Genomic DNA, 15,964 nt, shown 5'->3' with positions numbered 1-15,964 from the left:
ACAAGGTCGAAACCAGGGACACAATCTATGTGAAAGCCGGCTCCATACGTTTTCAATGTTGTCCACAACAATGGGACCTGGTGACGTTCGTTAAACAGGATGGTCCTAGGGGGTGGTATGCGGTAGCGGTCACCCTAGTCTCTCCTGAAGAGGACCGAAGGGTGGCAGAAGTTTAGAAGGCCGTGCGACCGCAAACAGTGGCCGCTCCCCAGGCGAGAGCTACCACCATCAAGCTCTGTTCTTCAGAAGGCAGCGACAGTGCCCCAATCGAGGGGCACCACATCCAAGCCACCGAGCCCCAAGAACTGGTAGAGAGGATCCGGAGGGGTAGTGGAGAGTCCAGCTTGAGTGACTCCTCTATAGGCTCCACCATCTTTGTGTATCAGGGCCCGTAATCAGCACGCGATGGCTTGTAAAAGTTTATGCACCCCTTGTCAAAATTACTGTTATTGTCAACAGTTAAGCAAGATGAATATGAAATTATCTCTAAAAGGCCTAAAGTTTAAGATTACTGTTAGAACCTTGCTGTTAGTTTTTTTTTCCTTTGCTGGTCACATGACCTTGTTGGCCTATTTAATCCTGCTCCGCCCTTCTGGCTTTGCTGGACTTCATTGTAAATCTACTTTCTAGCTAGCCTGTGCTCTGTATCCAGCTCTGTTAGTTTGCTTGGTCTACGGACCTCTATGTTCTATCTATTTTGTTTGTTCGTCTGTCTGCTACTATTTCTGTTAGGAGGTGTCCCATATTCCTCCCAGTCCTTAGTACTTGTAGGGATTCCCTCCCCACATCTATAGGTCTCCGTACAGACTAGATTAGGACTTTAGCAGGTCTGATTGCAGGATCAGGTTCCCTGTTACATCGTAGGGATTCAGCTGAGTCCTATAGTAGGGACAGATCTCCTCTCTTTCCTTAGCTTTGGTAGCAGAACATAACAATTACACATTTCCTTTGTATTTTAGGCAAAAATATACACTGCTCAAAAAAATAAAGGGAACACTTAAACAACAGAATATAACTCCAAGTATATCAAACTTCTGTGAAATCAAACTGTCCACTTAGGAAGAAACACTGATTGACAATCAATTTCACATGCTGTTGTGCAAATGGAATAGACAATAGATGGAAATTATTGGCAATTATCAAGATACCCTCAATAAAGGAGGGGACCACAGACCACATCTCAGTACCAATGCTTTCTGGCTGATGTTTTGGTCACTTTTGAATGTTGGTTGTGCTTTCACACTCGTGGTAGCATGAGACGGACTCTACAACCCACAGAAGTTGCTCAGTTAGGGCAGCTCATCCAGGATGGCACATCAATGCGAGCTGTGGCAAGAAGGTTTGCTGTGTCTGTCAGCATAGTGTCCAGAGGCTGGAGGTGCTACCAGGAGACAGGCCAGTACACCAGGAGACGTGGAGGGGGCTGTAGGAGGGCAACAACCCAGCAGCAGGACCGCTACCTCCGCCTTTGTGCAAGGAAGAACAATAGGAGCACTGCCAGAGCCCAGAAAAATTACCTCCAGCAGGCCACAAATGTGCATGTGTCTGCACAAACGGTTAGAAACCGACTCTACGAGGGTGGTATGAGGGCCCGACGTCCACAGATGGGGGTTGTGCTCACAGCCCAACACCGTGAAGGACGTTTGGAATTTCCCACAGAACACCAGGATTGGCAAAGGCGCCACTGGCGCCCTGTGCTCTTCATAGATGAAAGCAGGTTTATACTGAGCACATGTGACAGATGTGACAGAGTCTGGAGACACTGTGGAGAGCGATCTGCTGCATGCAACATCCTTCAGCATGACCGGTTTGGCAGTGGGTCAGTAATGGTGTGGGGTGGCATTTCTTTGGAGGGCCGCACAGCTCTCCATGTGCTCACCAGAGGTAGCCTGACTGCCATTAGGTACCGAGATGAGATCCTCAGACCCCTTGTGAGACCATGTGCTGGTGCGGTTGGCCCTGGATTCCTCCTAATGCAGGACAATACCAGACCTCATGTGGCTGGAGTGTGTCAGCAGTTCCTGCAAGATGAAGGCATTGAAGCTATGGACTGGCCAGCCCGTTCTCCAGACCTGAATCCGATTGAGCACATCTGGGACATCATGTCTCGCTCCATCCACCAGCGTCACGTTGCACCACAGACTGTCCAGGAGTTGGCGGATGCTTTAGTACAGGTCTGGGAGGAGATCCCACAGAAGACCATCCGCAACCTTATCAGGAGCATGCCCAGGCATTGTAGGGAGGTCATACAGGCACGTGGAGGCCACACACAATACTGAGCCTCATTGTGACTTGTTTTAAGGACATTACATCAAAGTTGGATCAGCCTGTAGTGTGTTTTTCCACTTTAATTTTGGATGTGACTCTAAATCCAGGCCTCCATTGGTTAATAAATTTGATTTCCATTGATGATTTTTGTGTAATTTTGTGGTCAGCACATTCAACTTTGTACAGAACAAAATATTCAATGAGAATATTTCATTCATTCAGATCTAGGATGTGTTATTTGAGTGTTCCCTTTATTTTTTTTGAGCAGTGTATATATATATTGCCATTTTTTACATTTTAAAAATTACAAAAAGAAAAATGGGCCAATGCAAAAGTTTTGGGACCTTTGGAGATTTGTGTGCTCCGATACTTTGACCAAGGCTTCTGACCTTAATTAGCCTGTTAGGGTTATGGCTTGTTCACTATCATTGTTAGGAAAGGTCAAGTGATGCACATTTCCCAGCTTTATAAAAACCCAGCCTTCTCTAACCGTGTGGCAAAAAACAGCAGCCAAGGGCTCTTCTAAGCAGCTGCCTAGCACTGTGAAAATGAAAATGGTGGAGGCCCACAAAGCAAGAGAAGCCTATAAGAAGATAGCAAAGCGTTTTTAAGTTGCCCTTTCCTCAGTTCGAAATGTAATTAAGAAATGGCAGTTAACAGGAACAGTGATGGTCAAGATAAGGTCTGGAAGACCAAGCAAAATTTCAGTGAGAGCTGTTCATAGGATTGCTAGAGAGGCAAATAAGGATCCCTGCGTGACTGCAAAAGAGTTTCAGAAAGATTTAGCAGACTCTGGAGTTGTGGTACATTGTTCTACTGTTCAGAGACACCCGTATAAATGTTGCCTTCATGGACGAGTCATCAGAAGAAAACCTCTCTTGCTTCCTCACCATAAAATTCAGATTCAGAAGTATGCAAAATAACATCTAAACAAGCCTGATGCATTTTGGAGACAAGTCCTGTGGACCGATGCGGTTAAAATAGAACTCTTTGGCCACAATTATCAAAGTGAAGGTCAGTTTTTTGATATTTGTATACATGGGCTTTCGGGCTGAGCACTCCGCCCCTAGGCCTCAGGCGGTTTTAATTACAGCAGGATCTTACCATCCCATACACATGCAGACTTTAGTCTTTAAGAGAGGATTCACATAAGGTAGGTTCGTGGTAACAAAAAAAGCTTTACCGTGGCTACCGGGTAAGCATGAATTGGCCAATTTATGCGCTAACATTTCTCAGTTATTTCTATTTTCTAGAGCAGTAATGCAAATCAAATTTTATATTTCATGTTCATATACTTAGAGTTGCAGAGTGCTACTTTATTTGTTAGTTATATATGGAGATGTCTACTCTTAGTAGGCACCTGTACACACCTATTTTCTGTTTTGGAAGTGATGATTAGTTTTTTGATATTTGTATACATAGGCTTTCTGGCTGAGCACTGCACCCCTAGGCCTCAAGCGGTTTTGATTACAGCAGGATCTTACCTTCCCATACACATGCAGAATTTTTTCTCTCAGAGAGAATTCACATTAGATAGGTTCCTGGTAACAAGAAACGCCTTACCGTGGCTACCGGGTACACATGAATTGGCCAGTTTATGCTCCAAGATTTCTCAGTTATTTCTATTTTCTAGATCAGTAATGCAATTCAAATTTCATATTTCATGTTTGCATATTTGTTAGGTATTAACGCTTTTGACATGGACTATTCTTTTAGAAGATGCTAGTCAGATTCAGAGGCCAGTTGCAGGTGGCATGTGATGTAGAAAGAGAGACCACCACTATAGACAGTAGAGGTCGCTGCATCATGATTATTTAAAGGGGGGCTCTTTACCATTTTATCTAGAGATCTAATCAGTTGCTGGAATAAAAGCAGGAAAGCTGATTTTACATACAAAATATTCTAGTCTACAGGCATCTCCCTTACATTAGTTTTATTGGGCCATTTTGATCCCAAAGGAAGCAGCTCCAGTAATGGGAAATGGCAGCAATGGGGATCAAAAACAGAGCACCAGATATGGTTGCTATGTATTAGTTATCTAAAGCCATTTTTTTAACTGAGCTCGAGGGTTACTATAATGTCATTGACTATATTACAGTAACCAGTAGATTTTAAAGCAAAAGTGATGTAGTGCCTCCGTTCTGTGGGTCCACCATTTTATTTATAGTGATGGCATTTGTTGATATGACACTGAATAGGATTTAAATGACCTATCATTAACTTAGTATATAGCTAGGTCTGAAACAAGTATTTTTTTAACATCTAACATATGCAAATTGACCATAGAGCACTATTATTCTGCTAGGTGGTGGATCATGGGTGCCTGGCTACGATTTCTACTTTCATAAACTCTATTAGTACCCCACTGTGATTATGAGAATAAAATAAACTATTGCAATTTATCTTACAGTAAATTTTAGATTTAACTGATTAGACATTTGAAGCACTTTTTTTCAGTACAGGTTAAGAAACAAGGCTTTTCTTTTTAGGAGTGAACTGGTTCCAGGTGGCCTAAGCCTATCTGCAGTTGCGTTTCATGCCCTACTAGGTTTGCGGAACTAAATCTCTTTGTGTGAGAGAAGGATACGAGCTGGAGACGCTCACATGCAAGCAGCATAAACCCAAGAAACAAAGCAGGGAAACACAGAACAAGTGATCTGAGTCAATGGCATCCCATTAGCAGCAACGTAATGTCGAGTGTAATTAGGAAGCTTTATCTGGCTGATTGTGTTAGAGCCTGGCACCTGCAGCTGTGGGTATCTGGCACAGTCTGCCGAGCGATAACACTTTGGGGTGTAATTAGAGAACATTAGCTTTATTCAGAGCTTGGATTGTCCTTGGTATAATATCAGCTTCCATTATCAGAGAGGACTACTGCGCAGTTCAAGGGCCGACAGCAGCTGCTTGGAGCTCGAAACAGGGATCTCATCCTCTCTCATTTGGTGTTCAGAAAGGGTCTCATAACATGTTTTGGGCGGCTCATTATTTCAGCAACACTATTTTCTGCCTCTCGTATGGAGCCTTGCTGAAACTTCTATGATTACCCACTACAGAAATGTCTGAATGTATACAATAAGTAAGCTTTACGATGTACAGAATACAGTAAGTTTCTGAGGTTCAGACTTGGATGAGAGTAAAAAGGAAAAACTTGTAGAACAAATTTTTTTGAAGTAAACAGAAATCATGAATTCACCAGGTGTTTAAAAAATTCCGACATGTGAGTGTCCCCAAAAGAATCATCATTCAGAGGTCTTAAGAGGCTAATGCAACAAAACAACTCAATTGTGCATTGGATGTTAATGAATCGGACACCATTTCTGTTGGTATCTGCTTTTAAGTAGCTTTGCTGTAGGAATACAAGTAGAAAGATCAAACTAAAGAAATTGTAGTATGAGACAGAACCAGGAGATTAGCAATAAAGGATGAAAAGGTAGCAGTCGCTGCTAAACTCTGGTGCCTAAAGGAACCCAAAGGTTCCTAGCTCATATAAGAAGACACAAGTATTATAAATTGTACAAGGTAGATAGGATTCAATTACAAATTGTACATTGGTCCAAGAGCCTGAGCTATGCCTCAAGGAGATACATGGTCATCTGCTTCCCAAGATACTGTATTTCTGAAAGTTTCCAGAAATGAGAACTGAATATAATGTAAACTCTCCAAGTTACAACAGTCCCAAAACATGGATAACCATACCCAAGTTGGTCCTAGGAAGTGTAGAGTAACATTAGTCCCCAGGGCATCAAGACAAGACAGGGTATATCTTAAAATATTAGAGGTCCAGTGCTTAATGTCTAATGGTGCCCCATGCAAAAGTTCTTCTATAAAAAAAAATTGGACAGAAAAGGGTTTCAGCTCACTCAAAATAGGTTAATGGTGCTTGGAGCGGACAGTGTTACGGACTCATTTTAGATCGGTTCAACAAGGTGTTTAGGCATTTTTCCAGGATTAAAGACAAAAAAAAGTATTTGTCAAGTTAAAATTCATAGTACAAAAAGCACCCTCAATATTTATGTGCTTCGAGCAACTGAACCAGGCTGTTAGTCATAACAAGTCAAACTTGTGAAACGTCTTGTTTAAAGGTGAGCGGAGAGCGCAATACCTATTACTTATAATTAACTCTAAGGCTATGTTCACATGGTGCGTTTTTGATGCGTTTTTTCCGCATGCAAAACCTGCTCTCTTGGCAGTAAAGAACAACATCAAAGAAGCATGTGTTGCTGAGTTTTTACCACGTTTTTGCTGCGTTTTTGTGGCATTTTTGTTACTGTACATTTGTCTCTTGTGCATGTGTAGCACCCTGAGGACTCGGCTGCTACAGGGGTATTGCACCTCGACCCAGAGGTGTGGTATTCCACTCCCGGGTAAGGATGGAGTGTGGGACTGAGCTCAGTAGGCTGCATGCACTACATACATCCCATTTCCGGGGGACAGAACTACGGTACTCCCACCAAGTAAATGTGCAAGTACGACAGTGTCTGTCCCTGGCTGGAGTGGGAGGGGGGTGGAACATCCCAGTAGTGTAGGGGCAGATAGGGGGAGTACTCTGGGTAAAGCTAGGAGCTCATTGGGTGCTGGTCACCTGGGCTCACACATAGAGGGAGTATATATGGTGGGCACCATCTTAGGAACAGGGTCAGAGAGCCTGAGGAGAAGCTGAGGGAGAGTTCAGCCAGAGAGGGCTGACAGGGAGCTGTGGCTCCGGCTGGGCCCAGCTCCAGGGACAAGCCTGCAGTGGAGAGAGAGGAGGAAGAAAGGCCCAGAGACGCAGAAAAGAGGGAACCCTAAGATCCCAGAAGCAGACCAAAAAGGGTGAAGGGTTGGCAGAAGAGGGCACCGGATCCCAAGCTGGCGGAGGCAAAAGTAACCCTTAACCAGGAACCGGAGGTCGTGGGCAAGTTTTGCCACGACCCTCACCACATCCACCAGGAAGGTACACCGAGAGTAGGGTCAGGAAAGCCAGAGAAGGTTTTGCCATCAGAAGGCCCAAGGGAACCGGACAAAGGTGGATCCCTGGTGGGGACGGCCAGGAGAAAGAGAGTGAGAGGAAAGCTCAGGACCACGCTCCGGAACTGCCTGGGGGTTAGCCGAGTCCCACACCTGGTGGACGCAGCACGGCTCGGGTGGTCACTCAAGGCCAGAGTGACTAAAGCAACATCAGTGAGTAAAAACCCTGAAACTGCATCTCACGTCTCTGACTCTCCTTTCTACACAATCACTACCCCCATCATCCGCACCAACTGCCTTGAGGCCATACCCCTCCCGTTGGGGGTTATACCATCATCGCTGCACCCATACTACCGGCCTCAGCGGACTGTTCTGCAGCGGCGGCCTTGTGACCGCAAATCAACGGGTGGCGTAGTCGACACAGAAACAACATCTACAAAGACTGCCACACACTTAGTTTGACACCCTGGGCACGGACCGGGTCACCGCCACAAGGACTACTACCCCTATCCAGATCCGGCTCCGGGTATCCCTTGAACATGGCCCAGGGGGTGCGTCACATGCTAATAAAGTTTAGTGCATAAAAAATAGCCTGATTCAACTTCCTCAGATTTTGGCACCAAAAACGTAGCAAAACCTGATACTTGCATTTTTTGCTGCATTTTTTGCTGCATTTTTGCACTACCCATTGCTTTCAATAGGTCAAATAAGCTGCAAAAATGCTGCAAAAATGCTGAAAGAAGTGACATGCTGCATTTTGCAAAAACGCAGCTCTTTGACAAAACAGTTAGGAAAAAAAAAACAAGGTGTGTGCATGAGATTTCTGAAATTCCATAGACTTTACTGGAACTGTAAAATGCAGCTGAAAATTTGCATTACAAAAACGCTGAAAAAAAACCGCTGCAAAAAGGCAACATGAGAACATGGCCTTGGAGGTATTAAATAATGAACATGTAAGATTTATTATCAAACTATATCAGTTTTATCAATAGAAGATTATCACTAGGGGACTAGTAAACCTGCTGCCACATAGTTCTCCATGTTCATAAACTCTTTATAACTCCATCCCCACCACTGTTTGGCAGTCTCCTGGCTATGCACAGTGTCCACAGAAAGCTGTCAATCAGTGTTGTGGGCAGTGTTATTCAGGGCTCAACAATCAGAGAACTGCTAGATCTGCAGCAGAGAAAACAGGGATTTTATCAAAACTTCAGTGAGCAGCCCAGTAAGTGATACATCATTGGAATCTGGATCTCTGCCCCTACATCATGCTGCTGTCTGATGGTATAGCAAAAACCTTCTGGCAGATTCTCTTTAAAGGGGACAATATGTATTACTCATTAACAGCTCTTCTACAGTATGTAGATTACTGATGGTGGGCCCTACTGGAAAGATATTGGACATCTGAACTTTTGCAGTAATCCAGCATCAAGATTCTTGAACAATTCTGAGGAAGATAGATAGATAGATAGATAGATAGATAGATAGATAGATAGATAGATAGATAGATAGATAGATAGGCTTCACTTAAAAAAAAATTACATGAGACTTGTTGAAAAAGACTCGGCTTTATTTCTTCATCACATTATTAGGATCCTCCATCATTTTCCATTTGTTTCTTTATAGCAGTCAGGTTTATAAAGTTGGTTTACAACATATCCAATGGGTCACATCAAAATGCAAATACTTTCAGGTCAGAGTAAGCATTGGTTTATATTGTTACTGTATGTGATCTATATATTACAGACTCCAGACTAGGTGTCACTCCCTGGTTCTAGCCAAACAGCGTTAGTCACATTTTTGGATTTACTTAGAATTTACTTTTCTTGTTCTCTCCTTCTGAATTAGATATTCTTTATAAGTCGAGTTCTTTATTTTTATTTCTAGGGCTTGCCTAATAGAATTATTTACTTATGGTGTCCTACATTGGGCAGGTTTGGGCCAGCAAGACTTAACCAATGATAAATGTCATTTAGATTTGCACCTTTCATACTTGAGATTTTTGGACAAAATGCCAAAACTCATACACAATTGGATTTGGTTCATTTTAGGCAAAGGATGAGAAGCTTTATACTGAGAACACTGTATGTAAAGTGGTCGTGATACCGTGCAGTCTCATTAATGGTGTTCCAAACTAGCTGACATGTACTGTATTGGTGATGTGTATGTGGTCTTTATTTGTGGGGAAGTTTTGTATCTATTTTTTTCCTATTTATTTTTTTTTACATCGGAGATGTTAAATAATTAAATTTTTGTCACTTAAAAAACAGACTTAGGTGATAAAATCCTGAACTAATCTAATCACAAAAAATACCAATAAATCGATAATAAAAATGGTGTAAGTTAATAAATACAAATTAGCAATATACTGGATTGTATGTGGTTAATTAAAAGTTGCCTTGACAAACAAGGAAAGGGAGAAGGGGAGAAAAAAATCAGCTCACCCGATCGTTAACAGCTGGAGGCTCTGTGTGAGTTGATCCGACAGCGGAATAGCCCTGGTTCCAGGCACTCTTTTAGAATAGAAAAAAGTTGCAGGATGGGTGCTGGCACCCATTGTAATCGTGTATAATATTTAGTTTTGACTTTGGTATCTATGTAATTTATTACCCCTCTCATATTTTTATGTTTTTTTTCCTCTGAATTAGGAATCTGTTATCTGGTTTATTTCTTTCTGGTTATCAAGAGATATAATTTTAATTATTAATGTATTGGTATTTTTTGTGATCATAGTATTTTTTCAGCATGTGACTCTGTTTCTTCTGATCATGTAGATCCTTCATTTTGATTGCTCCTTGGGTTGTTTTTTGTTGGATTAATTAGGTTATAACTGCATGTAACATGTGATGGTGTCAGATATGTTTTTATATTTCATGGTGGCATAGGAAATTTAGAGGTGATTGTAATTCCTGCTGTATACTAAGAGTTACAAATTTCACATGTTGAAAACCACAAAGACAAAATCAAATTGACATTCGCCTTATTGTAATAAAGTAAAATACAATTGAAAGTAAACAAGTGATCTAAAAAAGACTTCATTCAGTAAGATGGTCCTATGGGTCAGAAAAGCAGTTTCAGAATAGTTAAGGCTTCTTATGTGGACTTGGCCCCTCCAAATTGTCTGTAGTGGAAAAGACTCTTAGCATCCAGGTCTCCAGAATATTTCATGGCTTCAGCAAACATTTTGACCACCTAGAAAATATGTTTAAAGTTTATTTCAACAAATTACCAGGACAGAAAAAAATATAATTCATAGTTATGTAATCTTGACAGAATTGTGAATGTGCTAGTCCGATGACCTGGCCCCATTTATTTGCTGCTTCTGAATTGTTAGCGGCACAGTAACTTATATTGATTAAATGTTAATTTACTCGAGAATGAGAGAGAACATTTTGCGCAGTCTCTATTATGTGAGAAATGAATGGTTGATGCAATGAAGGAAGTAGGTGTTCAAATTGAATGTAAGCGAGGAGTGGGTGACATGTGAAGTACTGGTTTACCTTTTTATATCTGTCCATATTATAATGCTGTTACATAACAGACAAGCTATGGACAAGTCATATACATGCATATACACTAGAAGCAAAGGTATATTAATTTAAATTAGAAGTAGCTGTTCAAAAATGATTTGGTCCTACATAAAGCTTTTGTCTACCTTAAAAGGAATTTGTCATGTTGTTCATGTGTAAATGGGTGGAGAAGCTGCCCACATCCCTATTGAGATCTTATAGTTATGTTATGCATTGCCAACTGTGGGTTAGCTGATGATAGAGATAACTATTGGGGCCAGCCCAGGATAGGAGGAGTTATGTGGGCACAAGGAAATGCAGCTTCCTGTTGTTAGGGAGATAGGGAAAACTATTGAGAAGTGAAAAGACCTATAGTTTTGTTGCTCGCAGACCTGCATTGAAACAGGTGTTTGTATGCCAAGAAAGGGAGGACATATCGGATAGCATGTGCTGAAGAAAACAAGGCCTAAGTGGCTAGCAGATTCCCAAACTCAGACATGGTGTCCTAGCAAGGACTAAGCTGAAGAAAGGATTCCTCATCTCAGGCAAGTGGGTCTAAAGCAAATGATTATCTATACTATATAAGAGGCTATAGTGTAGCCAGGCCTGAGGGTCATAGAGGAAAAGATGGCCAGGCTGGGTCACAAGTTCCTCTAAGGGAAAGTGAAGGTGCAATGGCACAAGGAGCGTGTGGCCTTCATCAAATGGACTCAGACTAGTAGTGAGGAATCAAACCAACATGCCTCAGTCAGTAATGTCCTCACGAATCAACTGGGAGTTGATACTAGCTGTGAGGGGCCTTAGTGACACACTTCGACCCATGCAGTCCTCACAGGGGAATATGGAGGTTCCAATAATGGTTTGCTGGACTGATGTAACATGTAATGGAAGCATTGTACCACCATATGTAACCATAAAGTTCCTTCCTCTGGACTGTGCAGAAGAAATATTCTTAAAGTGTTGTGCCTGCTATCTGATGTACATACTTCTCATTAAGTTGTTCAGTAAAGAAACGTTTATTTTTGGACTCTAGTCTCCCTCATTGATCTCTAATCGATCTGGTCCTGGCCTGCTATTTCAAACGGTAGCTTGTGGTCTGCAGAGGTATATCGCCAAGGTAACAGCACACACAAGCAGCCAGGACCCCATTTTCTTGTAGCGTGGTGGGATGCAGAAATTACACACTTTGCCCTAGGTTGCTGCCACGTCCATTACTCATGTAGTCCAATCTGTGAACTGCATTGTATAGAGAAGGAGAAGCTGAACAGAATGGTATATAGGTTTGTGGGAAAAAAACAATATAAATTGTAGTTTATTCCTTGAAATCCATGGTGTCTGTATACATTTGAGTCCAGTGGGCGGTCCTACTATTGATTGACAGCTATTGCTGCATACACAATCATAAACAGAAGACTGTAAATCACTGAACAGGACCACCCACTGGACTCATAAGCCTACAAACAGGGATTTCAATTAATAAAAGTTATACTGAAACTTTCCCCACAAAAATGTAAATTAATCTGATCAGCTCCTCCTGCTTTATCTTATTCAGTCTCCAGATCAGATACCATTTTCAACATGATAGATTCCCTTTAAGTATTTTATGCACCAAAACAGAAATTCCACGCAAGATTGTGGGACTATATTAAACCTGGTTATACCTATGATGTTAACTGGAGCACAGTGTTAAAGTGGAATTGTTATGAGAGGTTTTATGACCTAGGTAGTTTTATACTTGGGGCTCCCTGAAAAGTGGGAGTATTCAAACCAATAATGGAATATGACTATGACCACACATGTCCAAAAATTTCTACTCTACAGTCTATAGAAAGTGGGCTTATCTATTTCCATAACTCCTATAGAGTATACTGAAAAGAGATGTGAGATCCAACAACTAGATATTTATGGCATGTCCTATAGTCTGTAATCAGAATTAATCTTTACACAGCAAATCAAAAGCATGAGGAAATGTATACATACAGAATGCATACTGTATATTTCTACTGCATCACAGACTGATGTAGTAGCAGCGACTTTCGCCTGCGACCGCAGTGCACCTCTTTTTCACAATAAATGGGAAAAGTCATCCTATGCAAATAGAGCATACAATAGGAGCTACCACATGAGCTACAGTGGTAATGTAGTGTTGAGAACTTGTCCCGGCTCCAGTGCCAGGTCTCTACTCTTCTCTTGGTCCAGCCAGCTCCCTTTGTATCTTTGCAAGTCAGGTTACCATAATAACCCATCACACACCTCTGAAGTCACGTTCTCCAATCTTATATGCTGACTTATGTTGCAGAAGTAATCAGGTCCTAGGCGTTCTAACCACTACTCAGGTTTCTTTTATTTCTGTTTTACTCTGCTGATTATTCCTACAGTGCGCTTCCTCACAAACCCACTACTGTGATTCACCTGAACTATTCAACTCTGTTAGATCACTGGGTTCTTCTACATTGCCACATAGAAACTACTGACCTGCTCAACTCTGTCAGGTCCCTGGGCTCTGCAAATTTTTTCAATGCATGCTACATCACAAATCTCTGCTACATCATTGATCAGTGCCACTCAGGACACTGTGACATACTTTGCCTTGCCATATCATCAAATCTACTCGGCTGTGCTATTGACTCATCTCAAGGGATGAGTGGACCCCCGGAAGTTTGTGTTTTGTTACCTGATCTGAACTTTATTCCAAAGTTCAGTTCGGGTACCAGAACTGTACCCAAACTTGAAACAGAACCCGAAACCTATTGAAAACAATGAGGACCCAGACTTTTTGAGCCAGATAATTCTGTCTCTCTCTCTCGGAATTCCCCTAGAACTCCGAACATAGCAACGGACGTCCGAGAGAAGTCCATGTTCAGCGTTTAGCATCATACACTAACTGTCCGGTACAAACACCGAACTTTTACACCCTGGTTCGCTCATCTCTACTCATCTCCACTTAACCGGTCTCTTTGTTGAGCTTCCTTTCTTCTGGTTTACTTCTCCACATCTCCAGTTGCTGTCCAGCCATTACAGCCTCCCTTGCTTCCACCTGTTCACTTCACTGCATCAACCTCAATTCTTCTTGCTGCACAAAAACCGCTCACCCAAGCTGAGGGCTTCATGACTCTGCCTCACCAGATGAAACATAACATGTAGCATGGCTGCTTCATCTGTAACTCTTGTAAAAGGTGTCTCTAGGCAGCAAGAAAATCCTTCCTACAAGCTGCCATTATTATCATAACAAAGTCTACCCCTGAGGCCAGTGATTGGTTGCAGCAGTTACTTGTTCATCCAGCTGTATCAGGAAGTACGGAGACTGACAGAAGACCATGGTACCATTGTAGGATGAGTGGCAGTGAATCGTAAAGGTGAGTATATTTTATTTCATTATTTTAGAACATACTGGATAGTTTTTTTTATTTTAAATGTGGAGGTGGATTAACACTCTAATTCTGATGTTAGTGCTGTATCCCTGAATTTATTTCGCAACTATTGTTTTTTTCAAGATGGTCATGCACATTATTTTTCCAAACTTTCTACTGCGAAAGCCCAAGTCAGAGTAAAGGGTTGGGTTTACATTGAAATCTGCTTTATCTACTGCAAGTGATGCAGTTTTGTTCAGCCAGCAGCTACTCTGCAGTCCCCCATATACAAAAGACTAATGTTGGCTGAACCCGCTGATATCGACGAGTTCGGCTGACAGTCTCATGTATATGGAAGCGCTAGACATTGTGTTATTGGGTGAAGTAGCAATCTGGTATTTAGGATTTTGGACTGTTGATTGTATTGTTTCCTTGAGATAAGCTGCTGCCAGACATTTCTAGCAATGGCTCTGTCATAAAGAACACAGGGCACTCGGCTGAACTCGGCTCCTCTGTATAAAGGAAGAATGGCCAAGATGGCTGTCGAATGAGTGATCAGATGAACCATCATTTAGCTGACAGCCATCTAGTGTGTACGTGGGGCTTAAGTGTGTGGTCAGTTCTACTTTTATACATGTGTAAATAGATAACTGTTACTGACCTGGAAGTTGGTGAGTAAGGCAAGTCCACTGTCCACTGCAGTCCTCCTTATTATGAAGTTGTCGCGCACGTACTTTGTGTTGCTGTTTGGCAAGTTAATTACCATGTCAATGTTGCCTTCCTTGATCAATCTGCAAAAAGATCAGTGCTATGAGCTATGGCAGAAAATTATGTTGTCTCCCAATTCTAATTGCTAACTCAGCATTTATTTATTTATATTTATAGCCAAAATTAAGTTTTCCTTAAAATATATTTTAAAACACTCCAATACATTGTATAAGTAAATTTAGTGCTAAATAATCTAGGTAAGATAGATTAGACATAAAAGAAATCTGCATGGCAGCTACATATTTTATCAATCTATTTTGTTTAGTTATGTTTTTAAGACTTTTGTTTAAACACAACTGTAACGCTCCATAGTAGAGATGGTGGATTAACTACATGATTGGACCCACTATAATAGGTTGCTGTTGTTCAGGCAATCATGACAGCCGACTCAAACGCCAATATTTATTATCCAGGTCTCATCCTCAACACATTACCTTGTTTTCATTTTTCCCTGTTTCATTGCATTAGAATTGACCATATTATTCCAGCCACAATGAAGTGTTAATATAGTAATTATATATTACTTTTACTGTACATAGTGTTCCAGTCCCATTAGCCAATTACTGTGACAAAACATGCATTCTCATATAGAAATTATAATTATTGGGATTATAGAACATACTTGGAGATTGAGGGAGAGCTGGACTGTTCCTCTTGGGAAGGCCAAGCAACAGCTGTAGCGGGAACATCATTTGCATTGAGCCAATCTGCAGTGGCCTCAGTAGCATACAGCTGTATAAAAGGAGAGGAAAATGAATAAATATAAAGTTTAGACTATGCCTGGTATCTAGGACATCAAGTATTGCATGCAAATATGTTAAGAAGGTCAATAAAGAAGAGATAATTATTTGTACATGTATAATATACATGTCTGTCTATCTGCAGTGGATCTAAAAAGTCTACAAACCGCTGTTAAAATGTCAGGTTTTTGTCATGTAAAAAACATACCAAGAAGAATCATTTCAGAACTTTTTCCATTTTTAATGTCATCTATAATCTGTACAAATCCATTGATAAACAAATTGAAATTATTTTGAGGGGGGAAGAAAAATAACAAATGGATGTGGTCATGTTCAGAATTAGCCAATCACATTTAAACACATGTTACACAGTAGTCAGTAC

The 15,964-nt window shown here is 41.3% G+C and overlaps 1 protein-coding gene across 1 annotated transcript in view; it reads right to left on the bottom strand.

Annotated features, from left to right (window-relative positions):
* Positions 1-8,764: 8,764 nt before the first annotated feature.
* CPS1 (carbamoyl-phosphate synthase 1) overlaps positions 8,765-15,964 on the bottom strand; it is a 98,908-nt gene continuing 91,708 nt past the window's right edge. The window contains exons 36-38 of the mRNA XM_073646611.1: positions 15,465-15,574; positions 14,736-14,865; positions 8,765-10,407 (exon numbers count right to left, since the gene is read on the bottom strand). Of these exons, the coding sequence (XP_073502712.1) occupies positions 10,309-10,407; positions 14,736-14,865; positions 15,465-15,574 (339 nt within the window). The 3' untranslated portion in view covers positions 8,765-10,308. The remainder of the gene's footprint in view (positions 10,408-14,735; positions 14,866-15,464; positions 15,575-15,964) is intronic.

Source organism: Phyllobates terribilis, unplaced genomic scaffold (genome assembly GCF_046119375.1).
Source record: "Phyllobates terribilis strain yellow unplaced genomic scaffold, ASM4611937v1 Scaffold_9__5_contigs__length_417890890, whole genome shotgun sequence".
In the NCBI taxonomy this organism is placed as follows: Eukaryota; Metazoa; Chordata; class Amphibia; order Anura; family Dendrobatidae; genus Phyllobates; species Phyllobates terribilis.
Note: the sequence above shows the minus strand (reverse complement) of the source record. Positions and strands in the feature narration are given on the sequence as shown.